Genomic DNA, 20,997 nt, shown 5'->3' on the forward strand with positions numbered 1-20,997 from the left:
CACCTTGTCGAGACACTAAGAAGCACGCTGTCCAATCAGCATCAAGGAATCCACCTCGTGCCGACTGGAAAGGAGCTGGCACGCGACTGCTTCGGGACTTGGGAATGCACTTCAGAGATGGAGACACTACTAGTGTTCCATGGGACTGCACGTTACGATTACCGACTTCCTACGTCCGTCTCCCCGCCCTCTGCTAAACCGCCAATCCCTTGGCCCATTTCTCTGATATGGATCATAGATTAGAACGAGCAAGCGCAATGTCCATATATTGCCCGTGATGGCATACTCGGATTCTGAACCCCATGCTGGGACATCTGTGCCTCTCGACAACACCTGAGCGAACTCACCACAAAATCGTGGAACTCGAATCTGCTTCTTCTTTTGCTACCAGTGCAAGGTGATACTCGAAAGATCGTTTTATCGTCTATTCTTGACCAGACACAGCCAGAAGCACAGTGAAAGCCACGAATCGAAGGATTTCCGCCATCTTCAAAGCCAAATCTTTGTACAGAACCTGCAACGTCTGTCAGTCGTGCCTGGCAGTTACCTATCTTGTCTAAGCAACAGGCAGCCGTTCTGAGCTTCCCCGGCTCGACTTGGGCGTGACTCTGAAGTTCAGGGTTCTACGCACCTACCTAGCGCTTTCATACACACCCACTCATTCACTACCAAGTTCGCCTCTACCGTACCTGTTCGCCGGGTGGCCTTAGGTCATTGCAATAGAACGACAAGCCAATCACGATGCCGTCTCAGAGGTCGTTGCCTACGCCAGTATCATCAGCAGATATGAAAGCCCAGGAACCTCCAACCCTGGCCTCCCTTCAGATGCTGTTCGAACTACCACCACCTGCCATTATGCCATCCAACGCTGCAGGTACACCTCCACAGACTCCGGAGAAAAGATATCCGATGCAACCAAGCGAGACAGTCAAGTCACGAAGGCGTGCAGCAACCGTCACAGGCCCATCCAGGAACGATTTTGCACTCCCTCCCCCTCCTACAAGATCACGCAAAATCATCCAGATGAAGCCGCGTGAAGTTGCTGTTGCCCCACGACCTGCATCAACCTCCAAAGATTCGACCACTGGCAGATCGGGCTCGGATCTTGCGTCCACCACAACGAAACCAGTGTCAACCACACCACCAGCGACAACAGGTGGCGCCACAAAGAAACAATCGACTGCGGCAGGAAGGAAGATAGCGAGAAAAACAGCACATAGCTTGATCGAGAGGAGAAGGAGATCCAAGATGAACGAAGAGTTCGCCCTGCTCAAAAGCATGATACCGGCATGCACCGGCGAGATGCATAAGCTGGCCATCCTTCAGGTTAGTATTATATTTCTGAGATTGTATACTTGGAACCGCAGCTGATGAAGTACCTTAGGCCTCAATAGAGTATATCAGATACTTGGAAGATTGTGTCGCTAAGCTCCAGGCCCGGCATCAATCCAGTCCATTACAGGAAGAAAGTGGGATAAAGAGTCTTCCGACACCCTCTGGTCATGAACCTTTCCATCCTGAGACTGTCTTTTCGTTTGAAGCAAGACAAGAAGTTCGTTTAGATGGCGACGTAGAGATGTCGGACTCGTCAGGGGATGATTCACCGGCCTCTTCGCCTCCACTTGCCGCGATCACCTCTTCCCACCAGCCATCCGCATCCCCGGGAATGCCACCCCAGCAGCCGCTAAGGGATCGACATGATTCGATCTCGTTAGCTTTGACATCGACCGATTACCAAAGACACTACAGCTTCAGTGGCTCATCTGTTATTGCCTCGCCTGCCGGCTTTGGCTCCGAGGGGCAGCATCTATATGGTGGCAACAGCAACATGCACGACACGCGAGCCGCCTCGATTTCGGGCCTAACACTGACTAGCCCTTACCTGGTAGCACGAAATGACCTAGACCATGAAGCAACGGCTGCTCTTCTCATGTTGAACCAACAGACGCAACCGGATAGGCGGATGTCAACAACGAACATCGACAGGCCCGCTGAAGCCGCAGCCACAGCCTCTGGAACCGTGAGAACAGGACGGGGAATGAGTGTCAGAGACTTGCTAAGCGCATGAGGGATCCGGAAGGAGATCGTTCGATGGCGCCTCCACGTTCGACTGAATAAGATCATTCCACCCTTGGGGTCTGTCTGTCGGCTTAGACTCGGGGCTCGGCTTCGCAATTCGAGCGGTTTACATTGCATACATGCTGGATCCACGGCCACTAGTACCGGCAAGCAACCGAGCGATCACAGGACCGGAATATGCAGGGTCTTGGGGTCCGCCAGGGATAAGGATGCCCATGGGAAGGGTGAAGAAGGCAGGCGACCTGTTGGGGCTTTGGAAGTCATCGGAGAATTTCGGCTCCTTCTTCCATGTCAAAAAGTTTCAAAATCGCAGCATCGCTCCATAGATCGAGTCGTGAGTGACTGGGATGCGTATATTATTCTGGGCTGAGGATGCACAAATGAATAATGCCTCAGATTAGGGCTCTGGTCGTCACAGAATGGTTCGAGATGAATCGGTGATACAGGCTTACCTATGCGAGAAAACGCTCTTCGAGACCGGTAAGGGAAAGGCCACCAGGGAAAACATGGCAATCGATAGACGAAAGACAGACGTTTTGAATTTATTTGATGGATTTTAAAATGCCAATAGTAACATCTCGAACAAAACTTACCATTTATGAAGATTATGGAGCCAGTTGGAGGGTAGTTTAACGGTAGATGTTTCATCTTGATACCAGTTGCGCGGAGGTACCATTGATTGTGTTGCGCTTTGACCCCTGGAAGCGAACGTCGACGACACCGAGCGCCCGGATGATGCTTAACACCCAAGGTTTGAGACGGGCGCGTCTAGGCGCACAACAGTTCATTCCATCCCGAAATGGCTTCATGAGGCCTACAATGCTACCGAACGCGCTGTTTGATCCTCTAGACAAAGAAGTTGCGTATGTGACAATGGAAAAGCCGGAGTTTCGCACTCGTCAGTCGTACGAGAAACCAACGGTTCGCCTCCAGCTTCAAGCATCACCCACGGACCCCAATGCCCCTGTATCGCCCTATGTTCCACAAGATATCTGGGCCAGGGGCACGTGATATCCCTGATATCGAACAACAACATACCGAAATGGTCCTTGGCGATGGCCGGACAAGGCCGGTGGTGACCCTCAGCAGGATGGACAAGACCGAGTCGATCTCCCGGTGTCCCGGGGAATCCCAAGGAGGAGCCACCGACTCTCTCCGCCTCCCGGACCCATCTGCTTATATATACTGTCCTCCGCTCGCCCAATGTAGCCTTTCATGTCCTGTATCAGTCAACAACAACTTCCACCAAAGCCCTTTACACCAGCTTCTTTATCGCAGCCTCAAATCGGCGTGGACTATCTACATCAAAGACAACCACCGCCAACTCTCTACCACAAACAGTCCGTAAGACCGCCTCCTTACCCTCCTCTCCCGGTATCACTGCGGCAGTCCACCAAACTTTTACCACCGGCACCACTTGTACCCTCCCGTCCACATCCCCGGACCGTCTTTACCTCGAGCAAGCCTCAGCCGCTTCGTCTCGTTCAGGAATCACTCAACTCGCGCAAGCGCAAACCACCTGTCTTTTACGCCCAGCACACACGGACTCTGGTTCAGTCCGTGACTTACATTACTATCCACCAGGACTCTTCTTCTTCTTCTCTTTCCTACTCGCCAACCGCGACAACAACAACAACAACAACCTTCAAGATGTCCAACGCCAACCCTACCATGCCTAAGGTCTCTAACCTCCCCCCTGTCCCTGCCGGAGCCCGCTCAGGTTATCTCTCCCCAACGAAGGAAGAAATGCTCGCTGACCTTCGACACCAGGTAAATACTTGAAACTCCCTCAGTTCCTTGTTTTTGTGTTTTAGTTTTTCTTTTTATCCTTTTTGATGGATTTAGTAGTAAGACAAAAACCAAAACAAAGGGAGAGAAGATCTGACTTGGATATGAAAAACCAAAATAGCTCGACGACAACAACACTGACGGCTCCTCCGTCGACTCCCGCGGCCGTCGCCGCCGCAGAAACAAGGGCGCCCTCCAGAAGCAGGGCGGTCTTGCCGGCCCTCAGACCCTTCCCCGTCTGGCCGACACCAAGCCCGTCCGTCTCCAGCTTGGCTTGAACCTTGATGTCGAGCTCGAGCTGAAGGCTAGACTGCAGGGCGATGTCTCGCTTACTCTTCTGTAAGTCTTTTTTCTTTCCTCTATCCAACTACCTACCGAACGGTGGGGGCTAATCCCATCTTTTTATTTATCCAGTCAATAAATTTTTTATCTCTTCGCCCCCCTCCCCAATCCCCAATTCCTAATCCCTCCGTTTCTTTTTCTCCCTCTATCTCTCTCCCCTCTGCCATAACCCCATGAACCCAACCACACCTCACCTATATCTCAAAAGATTCCAAAGTCCAACAAAAAGCCAAAACAAAAAAAAACAGAGTCGAAAACAAGACACCCCAGAAACGACCTCCATCTTCCACCCAACTTCACCTCAACTCCTCCACCCACTCCGTCACCGTCGACGAACTCTTCCATCTCCGGCTCGGCAGGCTCCGCCTGCATCAGCGCTGGCTCGACCACGATGTCAGCCCTAGCCTGACGGCCGCCGTGGCAGTCTTGATTGGGATGGGTGGGTTTTTGTGTGGGGTGTTGGTTTCTTCTGCGTCTTGCTGTTGTTGTTTCTCATGGCCATGGTCATGGATATGGGTGGTGCAATTGCTTTGGGACGTAATGATGATCAACACCATCTCCACGATGGTTCCTTCTTGGATGACGGGGATGGCAACTACAATGACAACGACAATGATGGAAATGGGCTCAGTGGCGATGGAAGCAGCAGCAGCAACAATAACAACAACGTCCTGGTCATATTTCCATGTTTTGCTTCAGCAGGGCTTGACATCAGCGTCTTTCGAATGGGTTGGCGTTACAAACATCATTGGGGTTGGGGTCATGGGATGAGTCCAGCTGGGGCCAATCGGTTTCATACCATCCATCCATTCTCTGTTTTGGTCTGGTCTGGTCTGGTTGAGGAAAATGGAAGAGAGAAAGAAACAGGGGGGGACTGGGGGGAAGGCAAATGCAATGGTTTGTAATGATACAACGGATTGGAGCATTCGCATGGAAATGGATATGGGAATAGGAACAAGAAGCACAAGACGGAGAGGAGAGCAAGGAGAATAGGACTTGGCCCTTCCACTCCATACTGTGTCATTCTTAGCTTGTCTTTTCCTAGGGGGATTGAGGGGGTTTCCGTGGGTTGTACGATACATGTGGGAAGGGGATAGAACAGAATGCATTTTCGCTTTTTTATTCATTGCCATTGTCATTGGGCTCAGTTCTGTGATACTGCCCGTCGGTCTTTTCTTTGGAGCTAACTATGGAATCAATTGTCATATTTGTTTCTCTTTTTTTCCCCTATGCTGATCCCAGTACAATGGTATGGCTCCCTCAGACTCCTTGGGCGGGGTAGGGTGGCAAAATTGTAGGGGCTGATGTAGGTAATTGAACTGATGTTTTGGTTCCATTTGCCTGTTGATACTCTGATTGAATTGAGGCATTGTCTTGATTCTGGCTATCAGGTGAGCTTGAGGTTCGGGACATGATCTATTATGGGACATGGCGTGCGTGCAACGAACATGTTGGCGTACCACAAGACAGAGAGCCATGGATTTTGACGACCGGAAATTGACGTATGAATGTGAGCCACAATGATTAAAAAAAAAGAAAAAAAAAAAAAAAAAAAAAAAAAAAAAAAAAAAAAAAAAAAAAAAAAAAAAAAGCCGAGAAAGAGGAAAAAAGCAACGACAGATACAGATAGCTGGATGAATGGATGACGGAAAAGTGCAAAAAGGAAAAAAAAAAAAGTTTGGTCTCTCCCGCCGGGAATTGAACCCGGGTCTCGAGCGAATCGAACTGATGTTCAAGCTTGACAAGCTCACATACTGACCACTATACTACGGAAGATGTACAACTGTTACTCAGCTGTCGTAGTTGATTGCTGGACAACGAATGCAGATCTAGTATCTATATAGTCAACTTTTTTGACCATGCTACAACACCAAGTCCGGCCAAGTCATACTGTCGAGCGGTTGTAAAAACAAACCTAACATGGACATTGCACAGTCCAATACCACTCGCTTTAGTTGAAGGAGGTTATTGGAAAGCTGCAATTGGGATCAAATTGATATAGAAACACCTCGGCCAGGATTCGTTAGAGAAATTCCCATCCAGAACTGCAATAAAGGTTGGGTCCAAATGTTTAACAGGGACGCTTAGATGCCTGACTAATAGAGTATCCCCGGAGTTTGATCTATTGACCGTGAGGTGTTGAGCCTATCCTTACAATCCTCGGGGTCATTTGGAATGGGAAGAGCTGGCCACAATAATGAAAATGGATGATGGCAAGGTTTACCGTTTTATTGGGTATTATGATATACATGGGTATATAAACGTAGAAAACGATTGCGAACATGGGGATAGGATGTGTACCGTCAGTTTTGACTGCCACTCCCTCATCCAACGCGCAGGCTACTACCATAGAGGCTTGCACCGATGAATGACCAACAGTGACACCGATCGCACACATCCATCTCATCGATTACCATTAAACATTTCCCAGCCGCTGCCCCAGCGTAAAGGGAGTGAATGAATGCGAAAAATCTCACTCATTCATCCGTCCTCCTCACGTCACCTCTCACCTCTCACCTCACCCCCGCCGGGATCTCCGGCACCTCTGGCACATCCGACCCTCCCGTACCACCCGTGCCTCTCGACCCACTACTCCCCGCGCTGCCCGGCGGCGGCGCAATCGTTGGCGGTCTCGGGCCCTTGTAGCTCAGCGTTGGAATCGTCAATCCATAACCCTCCGTACGTCCCTCCGGGTTATGCTGGTCGATCTCGATGCGGATGCACACATCCAGACTACCGTCGCTTCCCGTGCCATGCTCGGCAGGGTCGGCGGCCTTGTGCTTGGTGCCGGCGTTGACCTCACCCTTACCGAGCGCGTAGCGGCCGTCTTTGTGGCCGGGGAAGGTTTCGCCGGGAGTGGACTGTGGGGGAGGAGAGGAAGTGTGAAAGTCATTACCGTTTTGAGAATGAGTCCCGTTGTTGGGTGAGTTCTCGGTGATGACGGCAAAGTTGCGGCTGGGCATGGTGACCTGGTTGTGCTTGGCTGTCTTCGTGCTGTCGCCGGGGTCTTTGTCGAAGATCTTCAGGAGCGTCTCATCAGTGTCGTGGTCGAGGTGGTGAATTCTGTTTCGGCGCGCCAGCAGGTTGGCAACGGCCGCTGGGGGCGGCTTGTTCACGATGGCGGAGGAAATGACGTTGACAATGTAGCGGTAGTCTTCTTCCAGCGGAATGTTGAGCTTGGGGTTCGAGTAGAACCTTCCTAGTGCTGCCAGATGCACGTCGCCGCCTAGGATGGTAACGCGCACCGAGAACTCGGCGGCGATCTGTTGCAGTTTGAGGATCAGACCGTTGCGTTCGCGCTTGTGGGTTCTGGCTGTATAGTGATCGTCGAGATCGTCTAGCAGATCAACACTTCCATCAAAGGAGTTGAAGAAGCTGCCACCAAAGCCAACGCGCCTATTCAGCAGCTTTACTGGTCCCATCAAGGGGCTGGCAAAAATATTCTCAAGCCATGTCAAGCGCTTGTTATGTGTTAGCCTCACCTCGTCAATGTATGAGTTAGTTGCTACTCACAGGGTATGCAATGGGAATCCCCAAAAGAAGAATCAAGTGCTTAAACGGCTCTCCGGTTTGTATGGCATGGCTAAGCTCCTGCCTCAAGCGGGAGAAGATGGCCTCATATGTCTCAGGGTAGTTGACTTGATGTCTCGTGCGCTATAAGGTGTTAGCATTTGAAAAGTGACTTCCTGCGTCCCCTCGACGGGTCACTCACTTCTGTTCGAGCGTCGATACCCAAAAATGCTATTCGGGCGCCCAACTTTGTAAACATATTGTGTGAATGTTCCGCAACGTACGGCTACATAAATGTCAGTAATCAAGCCGATTAGCTGGCCTAGCACCGGAGAAAGAAACCTACACCGGGAGAGGATCCAACAATGTAGTTAGGTTCTGTCATGGCTGGGTGTACGTAAGCCGCAACCATTTGATTGGGGTCAAGCCCCTGACCCGCTTCATCCTGATCTTTAGACGTGGTGTCCGAGGTATATGTCGAAGCTGGAGGTGGCAGATGGTGCTGGAAAAGCATGTAGTATTTGTGGGCAATGCCACCAATTCCTCGGAAGACATCGCATTTCATAAAGTCGTCCACATAAGATCCAAAGCCATCGATGATCTGGATCTCGTTAGTGTTTACACATATACGGTGCAAGAAAAAGTGGCGAATGGGTCATACATCATGATCATCCCAAATGTTTAGCTGAGGGATCTGACCGTTCGCACCTGCAAATGGCTCGGTCCCATACCACCGGATATAGTTGTTCAAATAGTAGTCGTCACACTCGGCGCGGAGACTTTCGGGAAATGGAAAGTTTCTCCGTTTCTTGGGGCTGCTGATGCTGGTCCATGTGCGAAGAGGCCCCGAGACTCGAACGCCGTCGTTATAGATCTGGTCGCCGCCACCGATCCTGTAGTCTGTTAGCAGTCGACAGGCTCAAGAGAATCCTCAGCTTCTTACATCACATGGAACGGTGCCTCTTGATGGCGTCTCATAACGTCGTTCCACAAACACGCGCCGCTCCAGTCCTCCTCATCTGTACCGACGCTGAACCCGTTGCAGGAGTGGAACATGATTCTCATCGATTCCGTGATCGCGGGCACGAAGAAGGCATTCACTTTTGGCTTTGTGTTGCTAGCAAAGACAAGGTAATCCGACAGCCAATATTCCCACTTGGTTTCATAGGGTTCCATCTCCAGGTGCAAATCGAACCTCCAGAAAGTGTTGCGCCAGTCCGAATAAAGACAGATACCTTGACTTTCACTGACTCTGGATCCACTGCTGTGACCATTGGCGGCGCCATTGCCATTGCGCATACTGACCATAGCAGCCTTTCTCAAGAACAAGCTTGGCCTATAGGACTGTTCTCTGCCGCCCCCGCGGGTCACAATTAGGACACTGCCAACCCATTGATTTCCCTCCATGCGGCGATAGTTAATCAAAGGCCCTACCGCGACCTCCTTGTCGTTGGGTACACTCTCCGGAGCCAATGCGTCGGCCACGTGTTTTTCGCCATTGAGAACCTCCCTCGCTTCTGTAGCGCCCAGCACCACAGGCTTGAACTTTGGTTCGGTAGGAGGGCGAGTGTCAGCCTCCTTGGGAGAAATACGCGACTTGTTGAGGAAATCGGCCAGGTCGTTCACGTTGCCGCGTGCGTCTGCTTCCCGCGCTATGGAGGGGTGATGGTGGTGGCGGGATGGTGCCTGGGGCTGGGCTCTCTCGGCCTCGTACTTGGCGAAGGCTCGCGACTCTTGATGACGCCATTGGGAGCTGGAGGCATGAGGATTGCGGTCCTGGACATTTTGGTCGCCGTGCGCATAGCCCTGCGCTTCGTGGGAGTCCATATCGAACAAGTAGACAGGTTATTCCGTCGTTTTCAGTCGCAAATATAAGCAGCGGTTAAGTCGTTAACCTATAAACATGTAAGCTTTCGCAACCTGGGGTCCCCAATTACAAAACAGGGAAGTCCAAGCTCCCAAGTTCGAAGTACCAGCAACGCTTCGGTAAGCGGTCGCAAGGGCTCAGCTTGTTAGGTTCGTAGGCTGAGGCGCCGGCGGGGTCTTGAAGCTGGTCTCTGGCCGACAAGAGACTTAGATGGCCTGTTGAATGGTGAAGGGAGTAAAAGCGGGCAAAAGAAAAGAAAGAGAAGTAGAAATCGAAATTACAAAGGACAAGGGAGGAGACCTTCAGTCCAACTAAATTGATGCCATGGGAACAGGGGGGTCGTGCACAACTCACTTGCTCGGCGACGGTGTCGCGGATACTCAGCTATCCTCAGCCACCAAGCTTTGTCTAAGAGATTGCCAACCCTGGGAGGGACACCTTACTTGTTTCAGGGCCAAGACTTCAGTTCCTTGTCTTGATGTCGTGTTTTTAGGGCTGGTTCAGCAAGGAAAAGAATCTCCCAACTAGGGAGGAGGGGGGAACGCGGAAGAAGAAGAAAGGATGTCATGGCAACTTGACTCCTGTACCACTTGAAAATACAAGTTGGATAAAGTAAGCTTGGTACACAAGCCCATACACACATGGAACACAGCAACGTTGACCTAGTAGGTACGGCATGAAGACGCCGACTGGGGTGCCCATTACCCAATTGGTTTGTCTCTTGTTAGTTCTGGGCATCGTGGAGATAAAATGCGGTGAAATAAGAAGGCCAGTCATCCATGTGTAGTCTAGATGAGCATAATGGCGAGTTAAAAACTCGGCGTCCTTGTCCGCCCTTTCGACGTTTGGTTATCTGTGTTGGCTGGACTGCGGCTCGTTAGCAGAATGCCTCATGTTGATGGAACATTCCTAGGGAGCTTTAGGGAGCTGTTGGAGGCCTCACTTGGTCGCCAACACCCCCGTCGATCTTTTGGTATCTCTTTTGATCTTCACTCGGTGCCATTTCATTCTGGGCCAATTCCGAGAGGAAAACTCCGCTTCCATATGAAAAGAGGACTGCGATGGCGGTGCCGCTTATGTATTACGCGTTTAGACCCACTCTTTGCCGGCTCAAGGCAAACATCAGATTGGTATTTTTGTCTTTTCGGGTCCGTTCAGTCCAGTGACTCTTTTTGGGTGGAGTTTGAGAAGACATCTCTATATGACAAGTTACCACAGTGAAATGCTGATCGAACAATTAAACGTAGCTCGCTCAAAGGCCGGCCTCGAGCTCTGGACAGCTTCATATCGGACTGTGGTGAGGTCGATAGAAATGTTGAAAATCTCTCCCAAATCTTTGGAGACGTGAATTGACTGGACGACGCCAAGTCCAAAGTCCAACAACTCTCAACGTCTCTGGTCCTGTGCCCTGTCATCATCCTGCATGTGGGAGAGCAAGAGTGTCCAATGGGGCAGCCAGGTTTTGGAACCCCTGTTCCGAAGGGAGCCGGTCCCTCCCTGCCTTGTTCAGCGGGACTGGCGGGTCTCGGCAACACACTAGTTTTCAGCTGGAATGGGTCAAGAACGTGATGGAGAGACCAACCTCTGGACGTGGATAGGGGTTGTTGCTCCGAACGACGGCCCAAAATGGCACTCAAGTAAATAAAGGGGGGGTAACCGCGGATATCAAGCAAAATATACAACTATACAATACACTATGTGCCATACAAGATCTTTGATATTTGAACACCATTTAGTTCTTCTCCAGCATGGTGTCCAGAACGCCGGACCCAGTCTTCTGGTCCTTCAAGTTCAGCTGGGTGTTTCCCGCTCCTTGAAGCCTCGCCTTCTTCTTTTGCTCCATCAGATGACCGGCAATAATACCAACAAGCATGCCACCCAGATGGGATACGACATCCATGGTATGGTTCCTGCTGAACAATCCCCATATGTTCAGACCTCCGAACAGTCCAATAAAGGCCAATCCCTGGACGCCGGTATACGGGTCAGGAGGCAGGCCAAAGATCTTGAAGCCCTCGAATCTGTGCATCCAAAAGTAGGCTGCGGAGATGCCGTAGATGGCGCCAGATGCGCCGAGGGTAGTCATATGGAAGTTACCCTTTAGCACGAGCCAGAACAGACTGGTCAGGAAGCCAACAGATCCGGACAGGATATAAGTAGTCAGGAAGTCGGCCCTGCCAACCTCGTCGTGAAGCCGGGTGCCAAAGAACCAGAGGAAGGGCATGTTGACAATAAGATGACCCCAGACAACCTGGTGAGAGAACACGGCACCAAGCATGCTGAACGCGTTAGGTGTCGCAGGCGAAATCAAGAAGTACCGCAGCAAAGGCTTCCACATGACAGGGACCTTCCAGAGGAACCAGATCAGAACGTTGGCGCCGATGAGGACGGCAACGGTGGCGGCTGCTGGAGGACAATCGGGCCATAACCTGTTGTCGCGGCTGGGGGCGACGTAGAGTTGAGAGTAGGTGAGAAAGCCGGCAACGAGGAGAGTTACAAAGACGGTCGAGGGCAGCAGACGCTTCCACGCAGGCATCTTGGGAGGTTCCTTGAGGTCAGACATGGCCCATTCCTCCCATTCCTTTCTCTTGGCGCTAACTTCACGCTTCGGGGTGTCGTCCGCTTTAGCGAGAGGCCCGGCCTTGCCGTTCTTGTACTCTTCCTCGAGCTTCTTACGTTCCTCTTCCTGCTTCCTGAGCTTCTCCTTCCAGATAGCCTCGTTCCGCGCGCGAATAGCATCGAAAGCGCTTTTGCCGTAAACCGATCGGGGTTCGGGTTTCTTTTGCTCGGATTCGTCGAGACCCTCAGAATCGTCCTGGTACATCTTGAACCGTGACTTGTACCCCAGTTGCTTGGTGACGTTGTCCTCTCCCTCGGCCTGGGCCTGGGCCTGGGCGTCTTCTTCTTGTTGTTTTTCCAGGGCTGCCAGCTCGTCCTCGGCGCGTAGGCCGGCGTTCACGACCTCGTCGACATAGACATTTTTGCGAAGGTAGTCCAAGGCGATTCTCCTATCTTTAGGAGTGTATCCGGCAGTATTGACTTTGAGCACAGGGTCGTCAAGGGTTCCAGCGACGCGTCGACCGTGAAGAATTTTTAGCAACCGATTAGCCGCAGGGGTGGTCATCTGGGGCCCGAATAGTTGAAGAACCTCGCCAGCTGCCAGGTCATCGACGCGGAATGGCAAGCCCTCCTCGTCTTTGTAGTTCGGGGGTAGGTCTACATAGTGGATAATGACCCTGTTGCGGGCGGCAAACTTGAGGGTGCGTACGGCGATGCGCGAGATCGAAGAGGGTCCAGAAAAAGGTGTCGAGGAAGAAAGGCGGCCCCGCTTGGCTTGCCATTGGTTCTGGGCCGTGGATGGGAGCAATGTCGTGGAAGAGAAGCATCGCGTCGTGGGTGCGGCGGCGACGAGCAGTCGGCTACATGCTTTGGAAAAGTGGTGAGCGGCAACCTGGACGCCCGGCCGAAAGGCATTGACGCCCAGGGAGCAGTTCATGGTCACGGAATGGGCGCCCTATATCGCGCCGTTTCGCGCAAACTGCCCATCAAGGTGAGTCCGAACTCGGGAGTTGTTGGACCGGCCGATCTGGGGGGAGCAACCGGAAAACGGCCAGGGAAAAAATGACGGAGCTCCCGGACCCGGCAGGCAGATTTGTAGAGTAGGTCCGGGTATGATTGGTTCTTTGAGGTTCAATTGGCTCCATAGAGGGGCCGTCTTCAGATGCTCTGCCCCTGCCGGTCTCCAGGCACCTTCGCGGGACGCAAGGGCCCCGCATAGCAAGCTTCCAGAACAAGCTCCCCGTCCAGGCAATCGAGCTGCGACGTCAAGTCAGAACCTCGAAATTCATTAGAAACCGACTAAAACAAACAACCATAGTGCAGCCTCCCTCGCCATCGTAATCATTGAATTGTCGATCCTACACCGGATTCCTTACTTTTCAATTTCTATTCTTGTACCTCAGGAATATAGGCCAATCACAGCTTCAACACTCTTCCACAAGAAAGCCGGATTACCTACCTACCTCTACACAGGGAGACAGGTGCTTGCTTCTATAAGAATAGGTAGCAACAGTCTACACTACCCGAGTACTTCGACGACAGCCAAAACTACAACAACCGTATCAGTGTTCCCCCTTGATACCCATCACACCCAAAAAAGATGTCATCTCCCAACGAGTCCCTCCCCATAACCCCCCAAGCTTTCGCCGCAGCTCTAGAAGACCTCCCTGTCTCGGCCCTGCATCTCAAAGTGCTTGAAATCTACAACTCTATCGCCCACCTCAAGTACTCCAACGAGCAGCTGCGGCCCTTCGCCGAAGGTATCGAGGCCCCTCTCGGCTCCAGCACCGGCGAGTCAGCGCAAAATCAGCCCGACCCGGACTGCGTGGAAGCCATCCGCGAGAACGAGCAAGTGATAGTCCGCATGGAGGAGCGCGTTCAGCTGATCAAGAACGAGGTCGAGCGCAGGGGGCTCAGTTGGACCGAGTTCGAAAGGAAGGACGAAGTCGAGGCGGCCGCGGCGAGGAACAGGGCTCGTGGACCGGTGGAGACTGGTGAGGATTCGGACGATGAGGAGCAAGGACAACCGATGACGAATGGAATTTCGACGACGACGACAACAACGACAACAACGACAACGACACAGCACCCTGCTTGGATGGATGGGACGTTTCAGACTGGAGTGATTAGGAATGGAGAGATTGTCATGGATGATGTTGCTGGGTCGAGGAGACAGCAAGAACAACAAGGTGGAACAGGCGCCGGTGCTGGTGGCTCGCTGAGTGACGAGGAGCTTAGGAGAAGGATGGAAGAACGACTACGGGACTTGGGAGGGGAAAATGACGAGGAGGACGGCGGTATGCACCTGTGAGAGGCAAGCGACGGGATTAAGGGACCGAAGGAGGAGGAACGGGGTTGAGCATCGTGAAGACGTTACACACGATTTGTCACTTGCAGCATGGATCGGCAGACTGACGAATAAGTGAATTTCTGGTGCATTTCTTGTTATTCGGTTACCAAGACGCCTCAGGGCTGTGAAGGTTGTTTAAACAGATGCTACAAGAGCAGGAAAAGGCAAGACACCGTGGGAAATCTCTTGAATTTTCAATTCTTTCATTATTGAAATGGCCTGCGTTGCATCTCATTTGCCTGACACCGCGATTGTTTGCTGCGTCTTCATGCAACTAATGTTCAGAAGTATGAGACCACCCCCCATCCCCATGAAATGCATCATTTCTATTAACTTCTAACTGCCAAAAAAGCATGTCTACCAAAATGACCAGACTATAGAAAAGAATATAATTTGATGGAGAAATTGACTTGTCATCTAAGAAACCATTATCATAAGAGTAAGTCCTGATTTCATAGTACACTAGAGCTACAAACTTGGACTATTTGGCCACAGATGTGTTAGCGCATCTATAGTGGACTTGGGAGTTCGGCGGATTTCCCTCATCCTAAGTACAACATACTTTTGACTTCATTTTTTCTGTCTTAGGAAATGAATGTATCAATCTTCAAGCCTGCTTGTAGGAGCACCAGATAAAGGTAATTTCAACGCATTTAGGAGCATCAAATCTTTTTGATTGGAAGGTTGGTTCTTCCTCGAGTGTTGAGAAGGGGTGTAAAAAGAAGGGGGTTGCTCCAAGCTCTTAGACACTCGATTACTTGAATAACCTAAACTCCTCCTTCTACTTAACATATTTCGGGTCATCGTTGCTACATGCGATAACTCCCAGACTTAATCTTCGGTCCAACACATGGGATGATGCAACGACGTAACCCAGGTAGGTACATTTCTTTCTTCGACAAACAACGCAGGTCTTCTTTTCTCTTTGTATCCTCCAGTGGTCTCCGACCGTGTCACGAGCACACAATATATCCATCACCGGTGTTTGATGCAATTCACCGAAACCGTCATCTTGATACATTCCGAAAAATCACTTCTATCTTCCATTATACAGAACGACGTTTGGTGTGAGCGTGCTGGACCTAATGGCAGGCATGTATAGAGAAGTTGGGTTGACATGGTCCGAAGACGAAAATAGGTTCCTCCCTGTTGAGAACTTGCCCACTACTCTACAGCATGTAGAGATATCATCCGACCACTTATCCATCATTCCAAGTGGGCAATCGAATCTCATCATCTTCCGAAGCCCGGATCCCAACCCGACTGGAATGCAGAATGCAACACGAAAGACACCGTGGAACATGCTGCGTTCGATATGGGACATGGTGACAACAATGACCCCAATCCACTTGAAGAAGAAGATGACGTGCTGGCGTGTTTGTTTTCATCTCATATTCCTCCAAGCTTAGTTTCGAACATCAATAATGTCACAAGGTAGGTACAAGCTGAAAACATTCGATCCACCACCACCTGAGCCTAACTACCCTAAGAGGCCAAAGAACTAAACTATTGAACGAGCCAATTCCCTTACGCCCCTATGCGAGTCTCTAATGCATCTAACCAAGCTCAACATGTCTTCTAATGAAGTGGAAGACGTTCCCTAAATCGAAACGAAGAAGCCGAATTAAGTCTCCTCTAGATGTTTCAGGAACAAACAACCAAGCATTGGGCTGCTTCTGCTGGACCGGCGCTGGTTCGTGTTACTAGGATTGCTTATTCTAATTGATGTGCTCTCATGAGGTATATGGAACGCATATATATAACAGGCAAGACATGAAGAGATGAGCACCTAAATCTGCATCAGCCACGAGGGCTGTATTTCGTATGTGGAGCAGAAGGATGAGATTGAGCATAAGTGCCCGCTGCAGGACTTACGAATGGGGGCGTATCTGTCGGGGTGAAAATTTTCCGTCTACAATATCTCGCACCGTTGATTGATCCGTCCTCCATCTCTAGAATCAACAGAGATGACGGATGGATGAAAGACAGTTCCCGGTCTTTTAGTTCCTTGGCCTACGCGCCCTCACCACGTCAAATATCAATACTTACAAGCACATCAACGACCATGAGCTTCTGGCACGGTAGTTGCAGATCATGTTACAATTACTTTTAAGGCACCAATCGTTATATCAATCCAATTGTGGTGAATTTTCTGCCTTTGCTGCTTGCCTGCCTGCCTGCCTGCCTGCCAAAAGCAGTCTCAGTCTTTTAGCCATGGTTCGATCAACACCTTTCCCTTTCCTTCCCTTCCCTATCCACACCCCTGAAACGCCCTTACACCGACATGACGTGTTGGATGTTGATCCCCAAGATGATCCCAATTGCACGGAGTCCGAACATCTGTTTCAAAAAGCAAACCACAACGAAAACAGCAACAGCAACGAGAATCCTGAACTGCAAGGCATTGCAGCTAAAAGACACGTTCTGTCTTTTTGTAGCCATCGCATCCATCGCACCCATCCACGCTCACCCCATTTTGCTCAGCTCACCCTTTTTTCCCCATGCATGTAAAGTGCTGAATGAACATAGTAGGTAGGTAGTTAGGTACGCGTGCCAATCATGCTAATACTCTCTGTACACGGAACTCGCAAAATCGAAAAACGGAAAGGCAGTAAAGATGCAGAAAAAAAAAAAAAAAAAAAAAAAAAAAAGAGAGAAAACACAATAACAGAATGGCTATGCTAGATTTCGAACAACAAAACGTGATTTGACTTGACTTCAAAGCGTACCGTTCTCTGAAAGTGTGCGCATGTTAGGATGATGGAACAAGAAACACACAAATGAGACGCAATGCTTTCGTTTTTGGTTGATAACGGCACCAGCACCAACAACGACAAAATGCCCATCGCTGTCCCACTTGACATTCTCTCTCTGACAAGATGTAGACCTTTGAGGCCCGATTACGCATGCATAGCGAGACCGCTGTCGATTGAGCCAATCATGCGCTCCTTCTGATTCATCTTGTTAGAGGAAGAAGACACGGAGCTCGACGAGTTGGTCGCGTCTTGCAGGACGAGCTTGGTGCTGGATCTGCTGGTGGGCCTGACCTTCGGTGACGAAGACAGCGTCCTGTCCTCCGAAGCGAGACGAGCATCACCTGCGCTCTTGATGGTAGGGAGCTTGGGTCTCTGAGCGGCGTGGGGAGGGAAATGGGTGCTGCTCAGTGACTCCGGGCTCTTGGAGATGTAGGCGTCCTCCTCCTCGTTTTCATCGCTGTCGGGCTTGGCATTGCGGTTGCTACGTCTCCGTGTGGTCCGTCTTTTCGGTGCTTTGGTGCTTGAGTTGTCCTCGTCGGATCCGTCAGAGCCCGTAGACAGGTCCTGGCTTCTGGTTGTAAGACGGCTGCTGGTTCTCCGTGCCATTGAACCGTTGGTGGCTCTCTTAGATCTCGCCCGGGACATGGTCGAAGCAACGGAATACAACTCGGGATCCAGATATCCGTCACCATTGGCAGTTCGCTGCTGAATCTTAGCCTCAAGAGCCTTGTCGCCAACAATTCGCCCCAGCGATGGCCGTCCGTCCGTCGACATGGTGCTGCCCATCGTCCTCTTGGATTGAACGCTCATCGTGCTGGCGCTCCTGCTAACGGGGACCTTGCCCTCCATCACCTTGGCGGGGGGTGGGGGTTGCAACATCCAGGCACGCGCGTTCTTGTGCGAAGGCTTGCTGCTGACGACCGGAGGATGGTAGTCGTTGACGGGCGGGTTCTTGGTGGAGAAGTAAAAGTTGTACCTATCCTCCTCCGTCACCTGCTTCTCGAGCCCTAGCTTGGATTCGACATAGCGGCCAGCGCTCGAACCAGCCTGCTTGATGGCGTCCATGAACTTGTAACTTGTTCTGATGGACTCATCGTCGTAGCCCCAGAGTTCCTCATCTTCGCGCTGATACCGCTTCATGTTCCAGTCGGTGCCGACTGTTGTCGCAGAAGCTGTCTTGCTCAGTACGGCACTAACGGCATCATCATGCTGTTCTGGAACACCGGACGTAGAAGAGGGCCACCTTGTATCTGGCCTGATAGTCTCCGTCTCTGCGTCTGTTGCTAGGTCTGCTGCTACGTCCACGAGCGGAGGGTGGACAAACCCAACAGGCTTATTGTTGGTTTCCTCCGTTGTCGGTGTTATTGGCGTCGCTGTCATCGGCTGTGCCATGCTGATGGCATGCGTACTCCCAGTTGCTATGCTCACTCCATCTCGACTTTCCCACATTAAGCCCCTCTGGCTCTGACTCTTGCTAGCATCGTTCGGTTTGTTCTTCTTGGGTAGACATGGCCCCATGCGGATCTCCTCGGCCCAGTAGGGGTTCGTATTATAGGGGTCCGGATGGCGATATAGGTGTGGCTGCTCAGCAATGATTCGTGCCTTTTCCTTTCGCTCCTTCTTCGCCTTTTTCTGTGTTCGGTGTTCATGGCGAAGTTGGAGACATGGAGTGCAGGCGAGGTAGTAGAACAAGGCCGACTGGATGGCGACGCAGATAGACATCCTCAGCTAGCACTATGGCCAGTGCTGGCCGTTCTCTCCCAACCTTGACACTCCCTCTTTGTCGGTCCTCCTCTTTTGCTGTTTAAGGATGTTTTTTTTTCTTTTATCAGATCGATATACCGAGATCATATATCCCAAACGTGAAAAGTTTCGGCAAGGTGTCCCTGGTTCGTGCGAGCGGGGTCGTCGTCGTCACGGTTGATGGAGTCCCGGGAGAGCCGTTGGAGTCCCTCACGGAGATAGCGATGGAGTTTCCAATTGTGTGTAATTCATAAAATCCGCAAAGCTACACTAGCAAGTAGTAAGTCGCTTTCTGAAGGTGGATCAATCGTAAAGATGAGATATCGTGACGAGCTTGGAAGGAGTCAATGTGGACAAGTTTCCCCTCGGAGGAACTGTTGGTGGCGGTATAGGGGGTGGAATTGAAGAGCCAGAACAAGACTGTAGCGGATGATCCGGGAATGCAAGGCGCGTGGGTGACAAAGGAAGCTGACTTTCGTCTACCAGTGAGCTGAAGATGCGAGTGGTTGCGGTGTACCGGTAATGCGATGGCCTGGTGGTGTGGTGGCCTGTCTTGTGTTTCCCAACCCTAGCCGGCTCGCTTCTCCGCAGGACCCTACTGGCGACAAACAGATAGGTTAGGTGAGGAGGGGAATGTTTGTAGAAGGTCAGAAATGCGTCGTGTGCCCTGCTCAGTCGTCGTTGGCAATGGATGGAGTAGGATGATGTGGATGTTGATGGATCCACGTCTGCCAAATCACAGCTGGAGGTGGAAGAGTTGCGTCGTTGTCGCACCCGGGCATTGGCATGGGGTACCGTCAAGGTGCTGCTGCCCGGCGTACACGTTAACGTACAAGTGGTTGGAGGAAGACGGTTGCGCGGATACAAAAGAACCCAAATGCACATGCAATACGCTGTTTGTCCAGATAGCGAGGAACGGAGCTGCACAAAGTTGATTGCTTGATTGATTGCCAATTGCCCAGACCTGGAGCGCAAAAGGGGGCGAAATGGAGATGACTAGGTAGGTAGAGCGAACGAGGTCGGTCGCTTACAAGAGAGAGAAGCGGACAGAGAATCGCGGGAACCAAGATCGGAACTCGCAAGCCAACGTTAGATGCAGTGGAGGAAACTGAATGTAATGGTATGTAATGACGGGATTCTCTTTGCTTTCACTTCAATTGCACCCCATGCTGGTAACAATCAAGCTGTGGCCACGTCCCTTTACGTGTAGAGATACACAAATGCGCGGTAATTTTGGAAACGAAACGGGAGGGAAAGGGGCATGGTCAATGAACCATGGAGATGGACGGATCGTTTGATGAGTGGGCAAAGTGGAAAGAATGGCGGGGCCATTTACGACGAAACCCGTAAACGTTTTCCCCGTCCAACCCTTGAGCGGAACCCAGGGGCTCGGCGAAGCAACCAAGGGAAGGGAAGGGGGTGAGGATAAACCACTGGGAAAGAAATGATTGTGTGGCAGGAGGGAGCGCACTGAAAGGTCGGGGAGCACTGCAGCCAGGGGCAGCCAGCCTCGAGCCACTCACCTCAGCCAAAGATGCAGCAACAGCAGCCAAAAGAGAACGAAGAACTGAAGTGGAAGGGAAGTGGTGAAGGGACCTCGTAGCCCACAGGTACCTTCCATACTACCGGGGGGGTGTGTATGGAGGGCTGGACGGCTGGACGGATCCATAAGCGCACCAAGCCAAGCCATGAAAGCTATTATGCCAGCCAATAGGGAACATTAAAGACTTCTACCCCACAAACCGCGATACTGCGTACAGGCACCGTGATACCGCCAAGACGACGCTTGGCCGGGCACAGCCTGGCGCTGCCGAGAAAATGCATCGAAACGTTCCGCGCAATTTGGGGGTTCAGGAACGAACAACCCAGAAGAGGGAGGGCTCGCTTTGCCTCTTTTGGGTGAGTGTCACCGAAGAGACAATCTCATCTCGGACATCTCACCCAGATCTAACGGCACGTGTAGGTAGTAGCGTACGGGTCTCGTTAGGAAAGACAAAGAGAGG

The 20,997-nt window shown here is 51.4% G+C and overlaps 7 protein-coding genes and 1 non-coding gene across 8 annotated transcripts; 3 read left to right on the top strand and 5 right to left on the bottom strand.

Annotated features, from left to right (window-relative positions):
* The first annotated feature begins 155 nt into the window (after window positions 1–155).
* NCU03077 (hypothetical protein) lies at window positions 156–2,696 on the top strand. The gene is made up of 2 exons (XM_959077.2): window positions 156–1,326; window positions 1,385–2,696. Exons 1-2 carry the CDS (start codon window positions 742–744, stop codon window positions 2,066–2,068), a joined length of 1,269 nt encoding a protein of 422 aa, XP_964170.2. The 5' UTR covers window positions 156–741; the 3' UTR covers window positions 2,069–2,696.
* A 642-nt stretch (window positions 2,697–3,338) lies between these two features.
* Window positions 3,339–5,337, top strand: NCU03078 (hypothetical protein). Its single transcript, XM_959078.2, has 3 exons — window positions 3,339–3,849; window positions 3,989–4,206; window positions 4,458–5,337. Exons 1-3 carry the CDS (start codon window positions 3,730–3,732, stop codon window positions 4,978–4,980), a joined length of 861 nt encoding a protein of 286 aa, XP_964171.2. The 5' UTR covers window positions 3,339–3,729; the 3' UTR covers window positions 4,981–5,337.
* Window positions 5,338–5,892: 555 nt separating this feature from the next.
* Window positions 5,893–5,985, bottom strand: NCU15028. The gene has a single exon. It is a non-coding gene; the product is annotated as a tRNA-Asp (tRNA).
* Window positions 5,986–6,272: 287 nt separating this feature from the next.
* Window positions 6,273–10,230, bottom strand: NCU03079 (hypothetical protein). The gene is made up of 6 exons (XM_959079.3): window positions 8,663–10,230; window positions 8,381–8,612; window positions 8,066–8,320; window positions 7,922–8,005; window positions 7,723–7,863; window positions 6,273–7,670 (listed from the first exon to the last, which is right to left on the bottom strand). The coding sequence occupies exons 1-6, from the start codon at window positions 9,544–9,546 to the stop codon at window positions 6,723–6,725; spliced, it is 2,544 nt and encodes an 847-aa protein (XP_964172.3). The 5' UTR covers window positions 9,547–10,230; the 3' UTR covers window positions 6,273–6,722.
* An 843-nt stretch (window positions 10,231–11,073) lies between these two features.
* On the bottom strand, window positions 11,074–13,242 carry NCU03080 (hypothetical protein). Its single transcript, XM_959080.2, has one exon. The coding sequence runs from the start codon at window positions 13,080–13,082 to the stop codon at window positions 11,319–11,321; it is 1,764 nt and encodes a 587-aa protein (XP_964173.1). The 5' UTR covers window positions 13,083–13,242; the 3' UTR covers window positions 11,074–11,318.
* A 128-nt stretch (window positions 13,243–13,370) lies between these two features.
* On the top strand, window positions 13,371–14,921 carry NCU03081 (hypothetical protein). Its single transcript, XM_959081.2, has one exon. It carries the CDS (start codon window positions 13,746–13,748, stop codon window positions 14,454–14,456), a length of 711 nt encoding a protein of 236 aa, XP_964174.1. The 5' UTR covers window positions 13,371–13,745; the 3' UTR covers window positions 14,457–14,921.
* A 2,414-nt stretch (window positions 14,922–17,335) lies between these two features.
* NCU03082 (hypothetical protein) lies at window positions 17,336–18,973 on the bottom strand (the record flags this gene model as incomplete). Its single annotated transcript, XM_959082.2, has 1 exon — window positions 17,336–18,973. One exon carries the CDS (start codon window positions 18,971–18,973, stop codon window positions 17,396–17,398), a length of 1,578 nt encoding a protein of 525 aa, XP_964175.1. The 3' UTR covers window positions 17,336–17,395.
* Window positions 18,974–19,081: 108 nt separating this feature from the next.
* On the bottom strand, window positions 19,082–20,351 carry NCU16384 (hypothetical protein). The gene has a single exon (XM_011395074.1). It carries the CDS (start codon window positions 19,877–19,879, stop codon window positions 19,298–19,300), a length of 582 nt encoding a protein of 193 aa, XP_011393376.1. The 5' UTR covers window positions 19,880–20,351; the 3' UTR covers window positions 19,082–19,297.
* Between the last annotated feature and the right edge of the window lie 646 nt (window positions 20,352–20,997).

The sequence above is a fragment of the Neurospora crassa genome, linkage group I (assembly GCF_000182925.2).
Source record: "Neurospora crassa OR74A linkage group I, whole genome shotgun sequence".
In the NCBI taxonomy this organism is placed as follows: domain Eukaryota; kingdom Fungi; phylum Ascomycota; class Sordariomycetes; order Sordariales; family Sordariaceae; genus Neurospora; species Neurospora crassa.